General features: G+C 42.8%; 1 protein-coding gene across 8 annotated transcripts in view; it reads right to left on the bottom strand.

Annotated features, from left to right (window-relative positions):
* RERE (arginine-glutamic acid dipeptide repeats) overlaps positions 1 to 17,068 on the bottom strand; it is a 250,039-nt gene that overhangs the window by 47,842 nt on the left and 185,129 nt on the right. For all 8 annotated transcript variants that reach the window (XM_075773600.1, XM_075773599.1, XM_075773595.1 and 5 more), the window contains one exon: positions 5,424 to 5,504. In XM_075773600.1, the coding sequence (XP_075629715.1) occupies positions 5,424 to 5,504 (81 nt within the window). The remainder of the gene's footprint in view (positions 1 to 5,423; positions 5,505 to 17,068) is intronic.

Consider the following 17,068-nt stretch of genomic DNA (forward strand, 5'->3'; position numbering starts at 1 on the left):
GCTTACATAGCTTGTCCCTTTCTGAACACTCCTGCAGCAGAGACCAGTCAGGAAATAATATGCCTTGACTACGCAATATTTAATATCCTATCATTAGGGGAATATGCCATCAAACAAAAGATACTTCCTTTGGGAAAGGAGAACAGCGATAAATGCTCACGCCACAAACTCAGCCATTGGTACAAACAAGTTATACCACTAAATGCAAATATTCGTTAGCCAATGTAAGGCTAACGAATCACTTTAGGTGAATATATTTGGGGCCGTCAGTTTAATTATCCCCCTCTTTTGATCAAAGGAAAACTGCTATTTGAACAATTATGTCGAGGGAGAATCTTTACCTCTCTCATGCTCATGAGAATTTTGCACAAATATTACAACAAAGGCTGTTTGTTGACATGAATAGCATACAGTCACCTTGCCAGCCTGCACATATGGTAACTGCAGTGACCTTTCAGCTACTACACTTTTGCACTATGTTTAAGAGCTACTCAGGAAGCCAATATTGTATATTATGTAACACAAGATTAAGCATTAATGAGGCAAGAATAAAATTGTTTATCTAAACCCCAATCTAAAATTAAACAGAAGTTTATGCTGAAAGCTCACACTGCACTCGTTTTGCCTCCAAACATTAACAGAGCACAGCTTATTTAGTCTCTGAGGTAAGTCCCAACAGCATTTAATTTGCAGAGAAGGATTTTACTATCAGAAGAGAGAATATTTTCCTAAAGAAGAAAGCGATGCATGTTTAGTTCTTACACGCATAAATACAGCACTTTGCAGGTATTCTGATCTAAGGAAAACAGTTGATATTCATGACCTCTATTTACACTGTGCTTTAAAGCTAAATACAGAAGCACCCACCCAGAGGCAAGACCTTTCGATTGCACTCTGCCATCTCTTCCTAAGCAGCCAAACCAAAAATCACGCACACCAGAGATACCTATGTGCTCAACAGGGAAATTCAAACCAAAATTAGACCAAAGTCTGCATGCCTCCACAAAGATTCGCTGTCCTCTTTTTAGGCTTCTCGCTAAGCAAGCGGCTCTACAGGGTTCACTAAGGACCTTCAGCCTGCCAGAAAACAGACAGTTAGACCGTGGTCACAATGACTGTACCATGAACCTTTCCTGAAGAAGGCAGGAGGAGTCTTTGAGAACCTCCAAACATTCAGATAGGCATCGTTCCCAGTGTTAAGATTAGGTAGAAGAGGTCCGAAGTACTTGGGCCTATTCCCATGAAAGACACGGTGTTTCCAAAGCCTCAACTCAATCGCAGCATAGGCCACGGCTATCTAATGATATAACATGACACTATTCCTAAACCTGTGCTGGGCTGCCAAAGGGACAATCACATCCATCCCCCTCCGTTTCTGGTGGCTTGCTAACCGGCATAAGATGTTTGAGGTCTGCTGGTCAGACAACGGATCTGACACAAAGCAGGCTGCAGGAACTCCAGCCAGAGGAAACCAAATCCTCTCGGGACCGTGGCTTTAAATAGTTCAGGCAAACTGCAACTGCACCCGAACCGAAGCTTACGGGGTGTTTCCGAGGGACCGGGGCGAGGGGAGGCTCAGCGGAACAGGACCCAGCTCTGAAGCTGAGCAAGCTAACGCCATGACCTGGGTCCTCCTGGGCATCACTGCCCTGCTCCAGCTCGCGTTCATTCCCTGTTCCTATTTACCGTTTGCGTATCGCTAGCACAGAGTTAAGCTCTTTACAAGAACACAGTAAGCCAATCCCCGACCTTGTGGGCATTCAAGTACATTTATCTAAGGCCTATCGCAATGCTGGTGCTTCTAAAACTCTCTAATTCAAGTAGCTCAGTGTAATCACCTAAAGAATTCAGAGCAGGAGAATTTTAAACACTTTGAAAATCCCGCAGTATCACAAAGTTTTAGCAAATTAACCCAAACCAGGGGAAAAAACCAACAAAACCCCCCCACATTTAAAGCCAAGTCAGATACTTAAGAACACTTGTTGCCAGCTGTGTACCTTGTGTTCTCACAGCTTATGAATTTAAATGAAAGTTATTAATGAAAACTGTTCACGTTACACAGCTGCCTCCAAAATTTATTTCTCAGCTTACAATGCAGAAGAACCAAAAGTGCTGCTAAGCATGAACCAAAGGAGAGCAGGATACTCCACCAACTACAGCTACAACTGGCTAAGGGGAAAGGAAGAAAGATCCATGGGAACAGAGGAGAAGATCCGTTCAAGACAGAGTTCAACGGAAACCCAAGGAAGTTTCAGAAGTTTTATTTAAGCTCATCTACATGGAGACGCTTTTTCTCCAGAGTATCACAAGGTTAACACTTACTGATCCAGCCTCAAAACTACTGGCTTTCCTTGATCCGTTTCAGTGTCTCCTGCTTATAAAAACTTGGAAGAGAATGCTTCAGCTATTTACGCTCATGCCCACTGGGAACTCCTCTCGGACATAAACTTTGAAATAAACTGGAAATTTGAAATAAACTGGAAGAGTGAAGACCTAAACAAACACACAGCTTTGATATTCAGTAAATATTTTCTTTCATACAGACTTGTTTCCTTGCTAGTTATTTATTTAGAAGAAACAATTAAAAAAAATGTTGAAAAATTATGTTAAACTAGTTAAAGCACACATTAACAAATACAGGGTTTTCTTAGAAGATATGGCACATTAACTGTGGAGAGAAAAAAATAGCAAAGGGACAACTCAAATAGGACATTCCTCAACGTGCTTGAGAAAACTTAGTACAGTATGGCCTAATTCTCATCTCTCACCATGGCCACTTTACACCTTCCAATATTATAAAAGAAATACAATGTCATATTCACCTCTATCTTCTGACTTCCTGTGCAGCAGCCTCAGCTTGACTCAACATAAAATAGGCCTCGTCTCTACAACAGTTTTGTATTTCTGTTGTACTACTGATCTTCCCCTATTGCAACCGCAGGGCTTAAGGCGATATTAGGAAGAGCCCTCCCCCAGCAAAAGCAGCATAAATATAAGTGTCTAGAAAAGCCGTGCATTATACAAGAAGCATAATAATAAGGAGATTTAACTTTAAATGGGTTTTGCAGAGAGGCAAAAACCCTGGCTCCCCTCCCCACAGGCTTCAGTAACTAGTAAGGTAAACTCTAATGAATTAGAAACACGCAGGATGTAGTGACCTATAGTCTGGTTTTCATTTAGGGCAAGTCACTTCAAGAATGTCCCTGACTCATTCACAAGTAGCTTTTGGAGTGCTTTTGCGTCCATATAATAATTTTTAGAGTTTCACCTCACGTTAACATGGTGGCTAAACAGCAAAATAAGGCCTTTTTTCTAGCGTTTCTGGAATTGCTAGAGGGTTACTTCGCACTGCAACAGAAAAATGGCAGGCAAAGTATCTGAAATTATTCTGCTGATGAAAGAATACAGACGAATTAATTCTAAAACCTTGTAATTTACATTATTCATTATTCCACTTTAAGGAGGAAAAGCAAAACTGGATAGTCAAATATTATTTACTGCAGCCTTTATTCTGCATGCTTTACTAAAGCAAAACTGCTGTAAATTTTGTCTGAAAAAGATTGGGAATTAAAAGAAAGCAGAAGTGAGACCTGTGGGCAAAAATAGGAAACAGAGATTAAACAATCCGTTGCAGGTCAAAGGTTATTTGTAGATCAGTTACCACTAGGGGCTAAAAAAGGCTGCTCAAAGCCATCAACGCACTGCCTCCCAGTTGCTCAAACTTAATAGTTAGTCTTTGCTACGCTAAAAATTTAGACCTAATGAAACAAAAACGTAGCGCTTGGAAAAATGATAGCTTATATAAAGTTCTGCGCTACTTGCAAACTTGCAAAACTTTTACAAAAAGCCTTGGGCCTGACATCCAAGTTCAAATGTAGAAGTCAAGCAGTACAATCAGGGTCAGACACCTGCCCCCTGCACTCAGTTCTTTAGTTTTTCTTCTCCTTTCCCCTGCAAACTGTTTTTCTCTATCACAAAGGGACGTTTTGTATTTAAATCATATTTCATAGTTGCTGTAATTCAAACTTTAGAAGAGTACTTTTGCCTCTCAGTAACCGTACCGTCAGCAGAATTCATTTCTAAAGTAAACACCAATTTGTTATAAATACATTGCTAACAGATATTCCAAAGAAAAGAGGAAAGGAGTGCTTGAGCCGAGTACGTGCTGGATTTGTTAGATGTTGCTAAGAAGCATACTATTTCAGCATTCCTTCTCAGCTGTCATCTTTCTAACACCGGGCCTTCATGCCTCAAAATCCAACAGAATACTAAAGCAAAGTCTACCTACGCTTGATCAGTAATTAAGTTTTCCCATCATTCTCAACAGAATCAGCGAACATATACACCAACTGAGGCGCTCCAGGAATCATTTCATCCTCCCCTTTCTATTTGACTTACGCGGCGTTACTAACTATTTAACCAATGAAAGGTTGTGATACCACGGCATCGTCTCTCAAGAACATCTCAGAAGAGAACAGAAACGGCCTACAGTAACTGATGGGTTTTAAAATATTTTTACAGTAATGTTCTTCCCCACTGAACAACCACATTCCACACACACACAAGTCTAAACAACCAGTTATGCTTTAAATAAACATTCTCCAGATCGCTAACACATTGCTAGAAAATAGCCCAACTCAATTTTCATTGAGGTTATCTCCCTTCTAAATTCAGAACAAATATGAAAACTGCTTTCCAAAACCACCCTCCCAGCAGTTAAATGACACCTGCAGAACAGAAACCGAAGCTTCTAGAGAAGCCTGGCAATTAGGACTAATGGAAAAGTAACTAGATTCCCAAGGCTTCCCAAACCCTCCTTCCTTTGAAGGAGTCAACCACTCCTCCCTGTCCATCTTCCCTCTAAGCACTTGCCAGGATTTTCCGTAGAATGACAGTTATGTAAGCTTTATGAAGTTCAGTAGAGTAATGAGCCACAGAACAATTCAGAAACTGAAGTTCCACGCTTGCTGTCTACACGGTTCAGGAACACGAAGAGTTAAATACAACAACTGAATTCTGCAGGTCGTAGGAGCAGCCAGCACATACCTCAGCCTTCCAGATTCAATTAGATTTTGTTTTGGTTTAGGCTTTCTTTAATTAGCCACTGCCATTTGAGCCCAACTGGGTGACATAAATGTATTATCCCATCATAATGTCAGAATTTAAAATTAGATTTGGTCTCCGTAAATACACTTCATCCAACCTTAGTGACTCCGTCCAGCAGTGACGACTATTTTATGTAATATCTTTCATACACTAAGACCTAAAAACTGCACTAAAAATTACAGCTACCTTTTCCGGCTGTGGATTTCTCCTCCATTTATCTGAAGAGAATTCAGGGCGAAAAGGAAATAGTTTCTCTAAGATCAAACACTGAAGCAGCAAGCGAAAAAGCAAATTACATAAAGTCTAAATGTACTCACAGTCTCCTTGTTCGGCAGCAACTCCTTTCGGATCCTGAAGAAGTTCTTGCCGTACTGCCTCAACCCCTTAATAAAACGTTTCTGTGATAAAAGATAACAAAAATAGTATGTCAGCACAAGAAGAAAAAAGGAAGGAGAAAAAAAAAAAAGATCTTGTTAATCAGCACAACAGCCAAACAATGTTCTTAGCTTAAGGACTGTCGGTAGAAGAAAACATATACCTACACAGCAACCGAAAACGGACGGGGGAAAAAGGCTTTGAAAAGGTACCGGAAAATTCAAACCACATTCCCTTCTATGTCAAACTTCCAACATTCGAAGCTTAAAAAAAGTCAGTACCACAGTCAGTTCTTTTCCAAAACGACCGAAGTATTCTGCCGCACGTCTCTCTTGAAGTCTATTTTTCAAGTAAGAAGCAGCAGGCGAAGGGAAATACGCAACGCTGATTTTCAGGGAGGAAAAGTGACTCTTCAGAGAAGGTGCTGCAGGGGTTAAAGAGTCCTTGCAGACGCCAGCCCTCCGGATTCACCCTTCCCGATTTTCGGAGAATACCAGCAAACGGCTTCCCGAGCGAACCCTCCGCCAGACGACACCGGAGCCCCCGCTGCCGCTCCTCCCCCTCCGCGGCTCGCAGCGGTCCGCGGTCGCTCGCCACGCCGAGACACTTCCTCCTCTCGCCCTGCAGCCGCCCGCCGGGGCCCAGCGGGACGGGGCCGGGGCCGGGGCGGCGGTGCAGGCGCAGGTAGGGAGCGCGGCGGAGCCGGCCCGCGGCGATGGCGGGTGGCCGGAGCTGCGGCGCAGGCAGCGAGGCGAGCGGAGCCGAGGAGCCGAGCGGAGCCGAGCGGCGCGGAGGGCCGGGCCGGGCGGGCGGGCGGGCGGGAGGCGGCGGCCGCGGCCGCCCAGCATGTGATCGCGGCGGGGCTGGGCGGCGCGGCACCCGCGGGGCGCGCCGCAAAAGGCGGCCTGGATCGCCGCTCCCCCCCCCTACCCCCCCGGGCCCCGTGCGGCGGGCCCCTCGCTCCCGGGAAAGCCCCGCGAAATCAGCCGCCGGATTAACGCCCGCCGGTCCCCGGGGGCTCTGCAACGGGGTGGCGTCTTTCTCCCCTGCCAGTTGGTGTATCTCATCTGCCGCACCCCTCGGCGGCCCGGCCTTGCTCAGCCGCCCCTTCAGCTGCCCCTTGCACTCATGGCTTCCCCCTCCGCAATACCTCCCCCCCGCAGACAACTCTTCAGCCTCCAGCTGGAAGCGTCGCTCACTCCCCTCCTCCTCTCTTCGTTCAGTAGCTCTATAGCAGCACGCTGTCCCTCCCAGCCTGCAGCCCTGGGACCAGTCCCACCTACACCCCAGCATTTCACCACCATGACTCAGTACCAGGAGACTAAGACTGAACACCGAGCGCCTCTTTTCGGAAGGGCCAGTCCTGAGGACTTTTCCCTGTCCTGTAGTAAGCACACATAAGCAAATACCAAATTCTGCCCGCAAAAAAGATGAGGTCTGTTGAGTAGATGGGCCCTGACATTCTGGGGGAGATGGCAATTAGTGATTCCCTCAAAAGAAACGTACCTCAAGTTGGCATAATGCATTTTGGACCACATCATTTTGCAAACATCTCCTTGGAGGAGGTAGACTGGTGATTGGAGGCTTCCATGTTGTGAAGTAGATAAGGAAGCCCAGAAAGGGTAATTCACTACTAAAATAGCGCTCTGTACACCTCAAGTTCCCACCGCAATGCTGAATATTAGTGAGCCGCCTCTTTGGAACCTCGTGCATATTATTTTGCAGATATGCTCCCACAAGGACCTATCCTTACCTAACCCTGACCCTCAAAACCAGCAGGACTGCTAAGGTTGGCCAAGAACATGCCTGGGGGCACCAAGGCAGGAATTAACCACCATTTGTATATGCTTTGAGATTACAGTCCCTTCCAGTATATGATTTGCTCATACCCACCTGCTCCTTTTAAACCAGCAAACAGAGCACTCGGGAGTTTTAAGGAGTGTCATGACAGGGGTATTTGGGTTCCCGAACAAGGAAAATTTTCCTATAGCAAGGTACCGGCCCCCCCATTCACAAGCAGAAGTCGCACATATCTGCAGAGCAAGATACAAGACTGCCCACAATGTGTAACTGGTCACTCATGCACAGACATACTGCTCACTTTTTACCATGTGAATGACAAGGAGTTTTCATTACACCGAGGGGAGGACAATCACTCCCCTGGCACCGCAGGCACACCTCTTCTGTTTTGTGCTTCTGGGCAAGAAAAGATGGCGGCAACAGCAGCAAGGCAAACCTGCCCTCATACCACTCCCAAAATCCCAAAGAGCAATATAATTCCTTTCTGCAGCTTATCACAAAGAATGAAAATCAACTAAATCAAGAAACATTTAAAAACAGGCAATCCAAAGGGAACTCAGACTGTAAACGATGCAGCTCGGTTCCTGGCTTTGACATCACTGCCTCGTGGACTGTATCAGAGGTATGATGCTTTTGCAGCATCAGTTAACAGAGCATATATAGGAAAAGGCGACATAAAAAGCCGTAGGGGAATAAGAAGAAACGAGAGCTGGAACACTCCAACCATGGATGAAAAAGCACAGGGAAGTATGAGAGCGCAATCTGGTCTACTGCATAAAACGCAAAGCCCCGATTCCCTATTCTTCATTTTGCCAAAGACTTACTATGGTGTATCTGAATTCTCAGGGGACTATTTTATTTATTTTCTTAAGATTCCTTTTAACCAAACTATTTTACATTTGTTTTGTGTGTTGTGATTCAACTCTGTATTAAAAAAAGCCTATGACAAACTGTTTTCCTTTGAACTCATGAGATGTCAAAAATCCCTCCTGGGAATGTAAGCCTAGCATATAGCCTTTGTCTGAATAACAGAATCAGGGGCTTGAAATGCTGTTCCAAATTTCCAAATATGAATGAAGTCAATTATGCTGTCACCTGTATTGGTGTAATACAGAATTATCACCAGGCCATTGAGGCAGTGCAAGATATCCAACTGTAAAAGAGGAGAATTGAAAGGCAAGAGAAAACCACTTCTTAATGTACAAAGAACAAAGCACACAAAAATTAGTTTCAGAAACTTAAACAGAAATTCTAAAGCTTAACAAAAAGATCAAGGTTTTTTTAAAAACATTTTCTTTTTCAGATTTTCCTTCCTATTCTAGTCTTCCATTAATTCAGGCATCATGTTCAGTTCTCCCTTAGCCTGCAACAAGAACAGCTACTTCTTTTCTCCAAGTCAAGCACAATAGAGACCTCTAAATGTTTTTAAATATAAAAGAACTAAACAGTTGCACACCAAATCAGAAGTGACCTGTTGCTCTCCAGCGTCTCATAAAACAGACTGCACAACACAGTTTGAATTTTCTCTCCTCTGCACAAATGACATGCAACAAATTTTATGTCTGCATTTTAATGGTGCGGGAGATGTTGCACTACTCACAGAAGGCATCTGAAAATGACAGCTGCTGAATTAAAATAGTCTTACAATACAAGGCTGGTAGAACAGTGAGGCTTAAACCTATGGATGCACGAGAAAGAAGTTTTGATCAAGAGTGGAAGTGGCTCTAGAGCACAATGGTTTAAAAATCCAAGTTCTGTAATTTTAAAAATTAAGATGAACATTTCAAATTTTACCACTTATGTTTAGCTTTAAAACATTATTTGACAGAATTCTGTCAGCATCATTGTTGGTACTGTTCACTGAAGACAAACTAACACAATTTTTCAAAAATGCTGGGGATAATTACTGCGGTGAAGCGGCACTGGGAAATCCCATGGCTTGCTAGGTCAGGCACCATTGACAGACACCCCGGTTCTATTGTACGAAGTGGTTACCATGGCTATTGACCAGCCGCAACACGACATCTCCTAACACCATTTTATAATTTGAGCTTCCCCAATGAAATGAATTCGATTCTGCAGTATCCTGCTACAATGTGTAAACAGGGAGCTATAAATAACCAAGGAAGAACAAGGAACAAGCATGTTAATGTTTGCATATGTGTTACTTGCAAGTCCCATATTTTATCCCAAGAAACAAATATCATGACAAGATACACAAAGCCATTATGTTCTGACTAACAGAGCTCAGATGGCATGTTTATCAATGTGATGATAATGCCATTGCAATGCTGTAGTTAAGGTTATGCGTCAGGGCTTCTATTATCAAGAGATTACAGCTTGGCAGGAAAAATTTGCTGCTGCATGCTGAAATTCAGCACCCCGGGTTTTAACTGGGAACTGAGGTTCCCAGTTCAGCTTTCGTCTTTACTGCAGAAATCGAAAATAAAGCTGTTTCTAAAAGCATGCAAGAATAACATCTAGTACAAAATAACCTGTTTAATCAATTTAAGAATTTCAAACTGAAACCTCACGGGCTTCAGAAAGGTAGGATGACTCTGATAAAACTGTAAATTCATAACCGCTACTAATATGTCTGAGGTGATCCTTCGATCAGGTTTAGATCAAATGTATTTTCTCTAAGAAAATCCATGTGCTATTTCACTCCCTTCCCATGACTTCCACCTGGTTAATTAGTGAAGAGCATGTTGTAATGCAATATATTTACAAACACAGAGCCTTTTCTGTTCCTTCTTAATCCAGGAAATAAGGACTTCTATTCTCAATCTTTCTAAAAAAACCCTCCTCTTTAGACCATGTCCAAGAACAGCAAGTTCTTCTCTCAACCTTGGGCCTTTCAAAACATGCACTGTATCTACTGCTTTCAAGATAGCAAAATCTTCCATTTTTTATATGCTTATAATTAAGGAAAAGGTTTTCTAGGCAGATGCCAATTGAAGTTTTCACCATCTTCCATTTTAATATGCCTTTTTAAGTTTTATAGTAAATATAGTAGGAAGATTTATAGGGTTTTAATAGTTCACAGCAAATAAACGCTAAATGCATAAAAGCATCTTTACTTCTTAAATTTCACAAGATGAAAAATTATGGCCATTGTTCTGAAGAGAAAATGAGATCTGGTTATATCTGAAAACTTCTGTTAAACGTGCAGCACATTTATAGATTGCCCCAAACAACTTTTTAACATGCAGACATTGTATATGCACAGTAGCTGAATTTCAGTACACTGAGCACATTTTATTAAAAGCTTGGCTGAGATTTAACATTTTATTTCGCTTATGTGTGTACAGTGCAAATAAAGGCAATTGCTGATAACGTTAAAGGATATATACTGTCCTCTAGAAACAGAAGTATCCTGGTAGTTTCTTTAAGACGACACAGCTGAACCTAAAAATGTCTGGTATCTCTTACAAAAAAGGTAACTTGTGTTATTCACAATTTTTTTTTCAACCAAATTATATGTGGCTGTAGCAAAAAATGATGCTAGTATTTATTGTATCTCCACCTCAGAGGAAACTTATATGCTCAATAACAGACAGGACTAAGGACTGCTCAGTAAGTAATTCCATTACTGCTCAGTAAGTACCTCCAAGAAGAGGTACTTTAACTTAAAGAAAACGCAGCTGTCACACATATCCATGCTATTCTCAGAATCCACCTCACCGCTGCAGACACGTAGCATCCTGTTTAACTCTTTGCACGAGCTGCTTTGTTCCCCGAGTGCTCTTACCCAGAAAGAGTTCAACTGCCCTAAGATGCTGCACCAGCTGGGACTGTGGCCAGGGAAGGGAAGATCTGGAAGAGATGGGAAGCTGCAATCGGGTTGATATGCCCTTGCCGTGCCCCATCCACTTCCAGCCTTAGCTGGCAGGCTTTCTCTCAGTCCTGCCCCTCCAACAGCCCAGGCTGGGCACTGGTGGCTTGGTTAGAGCTGGGGGAAACACCTTCTGGCACTGGGCCCAGGAAGGCTGCACGCTGGAGGAGCGGGTGGAGATAGCCAGATGTTCTGTCCCGTCAGAGAGAGAACAGGATAGTCAAAGACTCCCACCACACGATTTTAAGATGCACAAGATGCGTACAGACCTCAAGCACGCAAGCAGTAGTAGTAGATCTTTACATAAATCTCTATGTTCCCACTGTTCCCTCAGCGTTATCTGCCTTTAGCCTACAACATCTCAGATGCTCTTCGGTTAAGTTTACTGCTCTGTCCCATCTCTAACCACAGCAGTTCTTTGTCTGCTCCTGCAGGAAGGAAGGCTGTCACCAGCTTGCAATTTAAGAGTCCCCCCCTGAAGAGGCCGCGCTGAAGTCATGAAGTCATGAATTGAAGGACTTTATTCTCTTCTCTGACACAACCACGCGAAGGTATGACAAACTGTTCACGCAGTCTGGCAACTGCAACCACTTCCTACAAAGCTGTGTTGCAAGAGACCTCCGTCGTAGGGGAACGTCTGTGCTTCGATGCCCACTGACACTACACGCACAAGCTCTTTCACGAACTGTTTGGCTTGCAGAAAGCTGGGGACAGCAGCAAGCAAAGATCCTTCACTGTACTTGGCACGCTGAACCAGCTAGCTATGACTGAAGCACGAACAGTAATACACGCCAACCGACCCCTGCACTGCCCCTTCCTGCTGCTTAACGACAAACTACAAATGTTTAAGTAACAGATTTGGAGACAAGTTAGTTGTTGGTTTTGTTTGTTTTGTTTAACAGTCTCCTTTCCCAACTGTAAACAGGTAAATGTTTCTTAAATTGTGCTACAAACATGTTTCCAGACTTCCAGTCCAATGCAGGTGGGAATTTTGGAGAGAAAGACTGGAAGAGAATCATCATATATATGTATGTGGGGGTGTGCATAGATAGTTTTTTGGTTGAAAGCATCCCTTACCTCCAAAATATACCTACACAATTTGCTGCTTCATTCTGCAGAAATACATACTAAACCCAAATTTAGCTTTCTTTTAATAGATACCAGTGTGTTTATTTTTCTTGACAAATTATTTTATGAAATAATTCTATTGTATCAAGACAAATTGTCCTCTAACCTTTGTGGTATTTGGAAAATAAAATGCTTTTTCACCAAGTCCTCTTACTCAAAGATATTACAGAAAACCAAAAATAATTTGATGGTATTCATTAGATACCAGTCTATATTAAAAGGGATTAATGTTCTCATTGGCTATTCACAGCACCTCTTCAGAATGCACTGCTGGTCCGTGATAAAAATCTGATATTCCTTAGGCCGTATGCCTCTAAGATCAAGTATCCTCTATAAACAAACTGACAAGAAATATATCAGCTGAAAGGCTTAAAGGTGCCAAACAATTAGCCTTCCCTCCCAATCGGATTGCTTTGTCTTCCTGAAAAATTATACTGAAAAATTAAACCCTACCTCAAACTGTAAGGGATTCAACACCAAAGCATCGCACGGATGCAGACACACACACAACATCCACGAGTCTGCGTTCCGTATTTCCATAGCCGTATACACAGACGGAAAGTCATTAAGCAGCCTCCCTCAAGGGAATGCCAAAAGATCCTGAAATGATAATGATCCCCCTTCCATGGCGCTGCACTGTTGGCTTTTGTTTTGAACAATAGATCTCCCATGATACCTCTCGCTTGCTGAAAATATTGGTATTAAGTGAGCATGAGCACAGCTGTGTGTAAATTACATATATAAACAGATTAGATTTGTATATTTATACTGGATGCAAACACATTAATAGCACATTTGCATACACAGTTGGCTAAATGAGATTGCATGCAGAGCAGGATTACTAGTTACAAACACATTTATTTAGAATTTTCAATAAAGTATTTATACTGCCATTCAAGAGGTCAAAGTGGATTCATCATCCTTTCTCTCCTCTTCACCGCCTTAGAAGGACGCAAAAATGCTCTTGTCAACAAGCGTTCCATGTCTTGCCAATCCCTCATCGCTATTCCGGAAGAAGGACTCACAAGCTAGCCAAAGAGACTGAACTGGGGGGGGCTTACCTAAAGGTTACCCACACTTCCCTCAGTTTAGTTTATTGAAGGCGGTGTTTTGAAGGCAGGGTAAGAGTTCTACATTTGACCACAGCATGAGCTACTACCTAAATGCCAGTTTATAAAACTCTTCTTTCACTTTTCTGTTTAATGCCAGAGATCAATGCAAAAGCCTGTATGAAAGGCAACGTGCTGTCGAAGGTGACACAATAGCGCTCAGACATTTCCAAAGCTGGGGGAGAATTCACCTATTCCTTCACCCCAGGCTTTGAGCTGTCAGGGTGCTGCTAACCTTATGTGCTAACCCCAGCTTTATTTTACCATCAATATTTCAACAGAGCTATTTTTATAGAGAGAGAGATTTCAGGTTCAGCCAAAGCAGTACGCGAAGCTTTGATTCACTTTCTGCCATTGTACCTGTTTCTGCGGGAGAGCCTAGATGAGAAAGAGAAAACAAAACGGAAAAAAAAATAATCAATTATGTCTAAATGAGGAGCCTTTATTTTTGCTCTAATTGTGCCCTCTGATTATCGGCTCCGGGTGCTTTCACTGCACATCCCCAGATAACGCTCCCAAGCCAGCCGCTCTCTCTCGCCTTCACATTTCACGTCGGTTCCTGCTAAAAGGTCCAGTCCTGCCTCTCGGGTTCACCACGCTCGCAGCCTCGCCGATAAATCATCTACCAACCTGCTCTTGGAAATGCACTGGCCGCGGTGCGATGGCTCCGTCCCGGGTTGCCAAGCAACCTGCGCGAGAGGGATGTCTGAGAACTGCTGACAAATAGCCAAGTGGCTGCAACAACAGACTTCTCTCTGTCAAAAACGTGTTTGGGAGAAGTGCCTCCCCCGCCTCTGCTCTGTGCGAAACACTGCGTGATTGTAAAATCAAAATCAAAAGGCTATTGTAATGAACACACACTTCCTGCTCAATTACTAATTGTTCAAAAGCTGTGGGGAGGCTGCGATCACACAGCGTATGGCAACAGAAATGTGATCCGGTAAACGAGATAAAGTCAACAGCACGCCAAGAAACCTGATCTAAGAACAGCCTGCAGTGGCACATCAGAAGCTGATGCACAGATCAAAAAAAGGCTGGATATTAAAGCAGCAGCAGGAGGAAAAAAGAAAACCTGACTTTACTTTTCCTGAGCTCTAGAAGGGGTATTTGATAAACCACCTTGACTCTTTGGAAAAACAATTTGTGGATTATTACAAGCATCATTATCCATCCTAACACTACGGCAGTTGCCTGGTCCCACATTTCAACGGAAAGATGAACAGACAGGGACAGATGAGCACTCGTTTGAGGACTGCTCAGTTTGCAATTTACCTTCCTCTAATAAAGTAAGGGTGGGAAGAGGAGGCGTTTGCTTTTCCCAACCAGGTCTGGAGAACTCCCCACTGGTGGCACTGCCACACGGGCTCCAGGTGCAGGAAGATCTTCCAAAGAGCAACAAGTCCTGAACCTCCAGAAGGCTGGAAATGGACATCCCCTCAGGACTCCACATCCCTCTCCTCTAACAGCAGTGCAGAAAGGCAGTTACGTTTAGCAGTTACAGGCAAGCATTGCCTTATTCTGCTAAACTTAATTTCTACCAGCAAGAAACTGGGTTGGCCAGCTTGCCCACATTGTATTGAAATGCCCATGACAGACCTTCTGCTGACAGACATAAGGGTCCACCTATGTGGGCATGACAGGTCCGAATCTGTGCAACGCTCCAGTTGCTCAAAGCCTCCCCGAGACATTTGCTCATTCGTGATCTTCAGAAAACAATCACGTCGCACATGTCCATAAACCAGGTTTCACGCTGTGAGTCTCCTTCTGTGGGCACATACCTTAAAAACCACCAAACCGGAGACTGCCTTCGTTGACCGAAAAACAGCTTTCTATTTATATAATGTTATCTGAAGATTGTTGTCTCCTGTAATCAACAGTTTCTCAGTGCTGCAAACAAAACTAAAATGATTTGAGTGTGTTTTTACATAAATTAGTTTTTTAAAGATGCATTGTAAGAGTTAAAGAGAACAAAGGTCTGGCACATTTGTGACCCAGAGAAGCAAAACAATATGCTGTTGCCAAGAGACAACAGAAAGCTTTTGATTATACTTCAGATTGCCTTTTTCCGTACACAAAGAGATTAATTTCTGATTGTTATTTTAAACTGCTGTTAAGATGCTAACATACAAAAATCCTTCTTATACATCAAAAACTAAAGAGCAAGTAAAAAGAAGTTGGACGATATGTTCCTTTTCAAGGACATACTTCCTTTCCCATGTGACATCTGAAAGTATCTCCCTTTAAAGTAGAAAGTCAGCACTTAACCCGCAAACTTCAAGCTAAAAAAAAAAAAACCCCAAAACTACTTGCTTTTCATTTCTCAAACTCATGCTCATCCAAACTTGGTAAAAATGTGTTTTCTAAAAAAAGCAATTCATAGTTCCAATTGTTGTCGGGGGGAGGAAGGAGTTTATGGGTTTTGGGGTTTTTTGGGTTTTTTTGAAGAGGATGAAACCAGTCGAAGCATAGAATTCAAAAACAGAGATTAAAAACACATATAAGCAGCATATGTAATATGAACCAAAAGAGAAAAGCAGCACTTGCGGAACATAAACAATGCTCTACTATACCACCTTGCCTCCAAAGGAATGGTTCTCATGCATCAGTTTGGAATATTAACCTTTCTCTTCCTTACACACTCTGAATCTCAAATACCTGTACCAAAAGCTGCAATACCAGTGCATTCTTAAAGTTATGAATATTTCCTTGAATAACGCCAACATCAGAACGTGTATCATCATCCACGGGGCTGAAGATGTTCCTTATGTTTCCTCACCTTTAGTGGGCGAGAGGAAGAGATCGTATATTAGCCTCCCTCTGAATTTCATTCTCCTCATTCTGTTTTTCTTAACAACAGGATTTTTACTCAACTTACAATACCGTAGGGAACGCCGCTCTGCCTGCTAACACAAAGCGGATCTCCATTAAATCATCAATACTAAAATGCCCATTCTAGGCAATAACACGGGTGGGTGAGCACAGATATACACCAGCCCCCAACCCACGAGCTGTAGTTCAGCAAGATCAGACCGCAAGGCTAATAACTAACATGAGGGTTAAGACAAAATAAGCTTCCACTTGAGCTCTTAAACATCAGAACGTTTCCATTTTCTCCATGTTTTTCCCCAGAAGAATTTCTTTTCATTACACAGATCAGAGTTCTGAAAACACACATCCATTTACTCAAGTTTAACACTATTATGCAAGCCTGAAGTTGTTCTCTTTCACTGTGACCTTTTTTGTCCTTTCAGTCAATTTGTAACACTAAGCACAAAAAAGCTGCGCTCAGACTACTTGAAATACACTGTATGATCCTTCCAAGACTCGAACGTAGTATTTCTAGTGGACGTTTCCTATTGCAGAAATATTGTTCCGCTGGGATTTCAACCATTATTGTCACTTATTCTGGAGACCGTATTTCTGCCTTCAAACAGTGACTTTATGCAAACGACAGAAGGAAACAAATAAAACCACTTCAAGAGTTCCCGTACTTTAAAGCAGCGAACAAATCCAAAAATAGTGAGGGAAAAAACAGTGGCAAGAATCCCCAAGGAAATTATACATATAGAGAGGTGAGTAATTCTATGGGTGAGTTTGCCAAGTAAATAATTAACCAGCAGGGCTGTTCACGGGAGCGATGCCCAGGTCTGAGTTCAAGCACTAAGATACAAATTCCAGTCTGTGACCCTTACTAAAATGACATAAGGCGACCTCT

The sequence above is a fragment of the Balearica regulorum genome, chromosome 21 (assembly GCF_011004875.1).
Source record: "Balearica regulorum gibbericeps isolate bBalReg1 chromosome 21, bBalReg1.pri, whole genome shotgun sequence".
Classification (NCBI taxonomy): Eukaryota; Metazoa; Chordata; class Aves; order Gruiformes; family Gruidae; genus Balearica; species Balearica regulorum.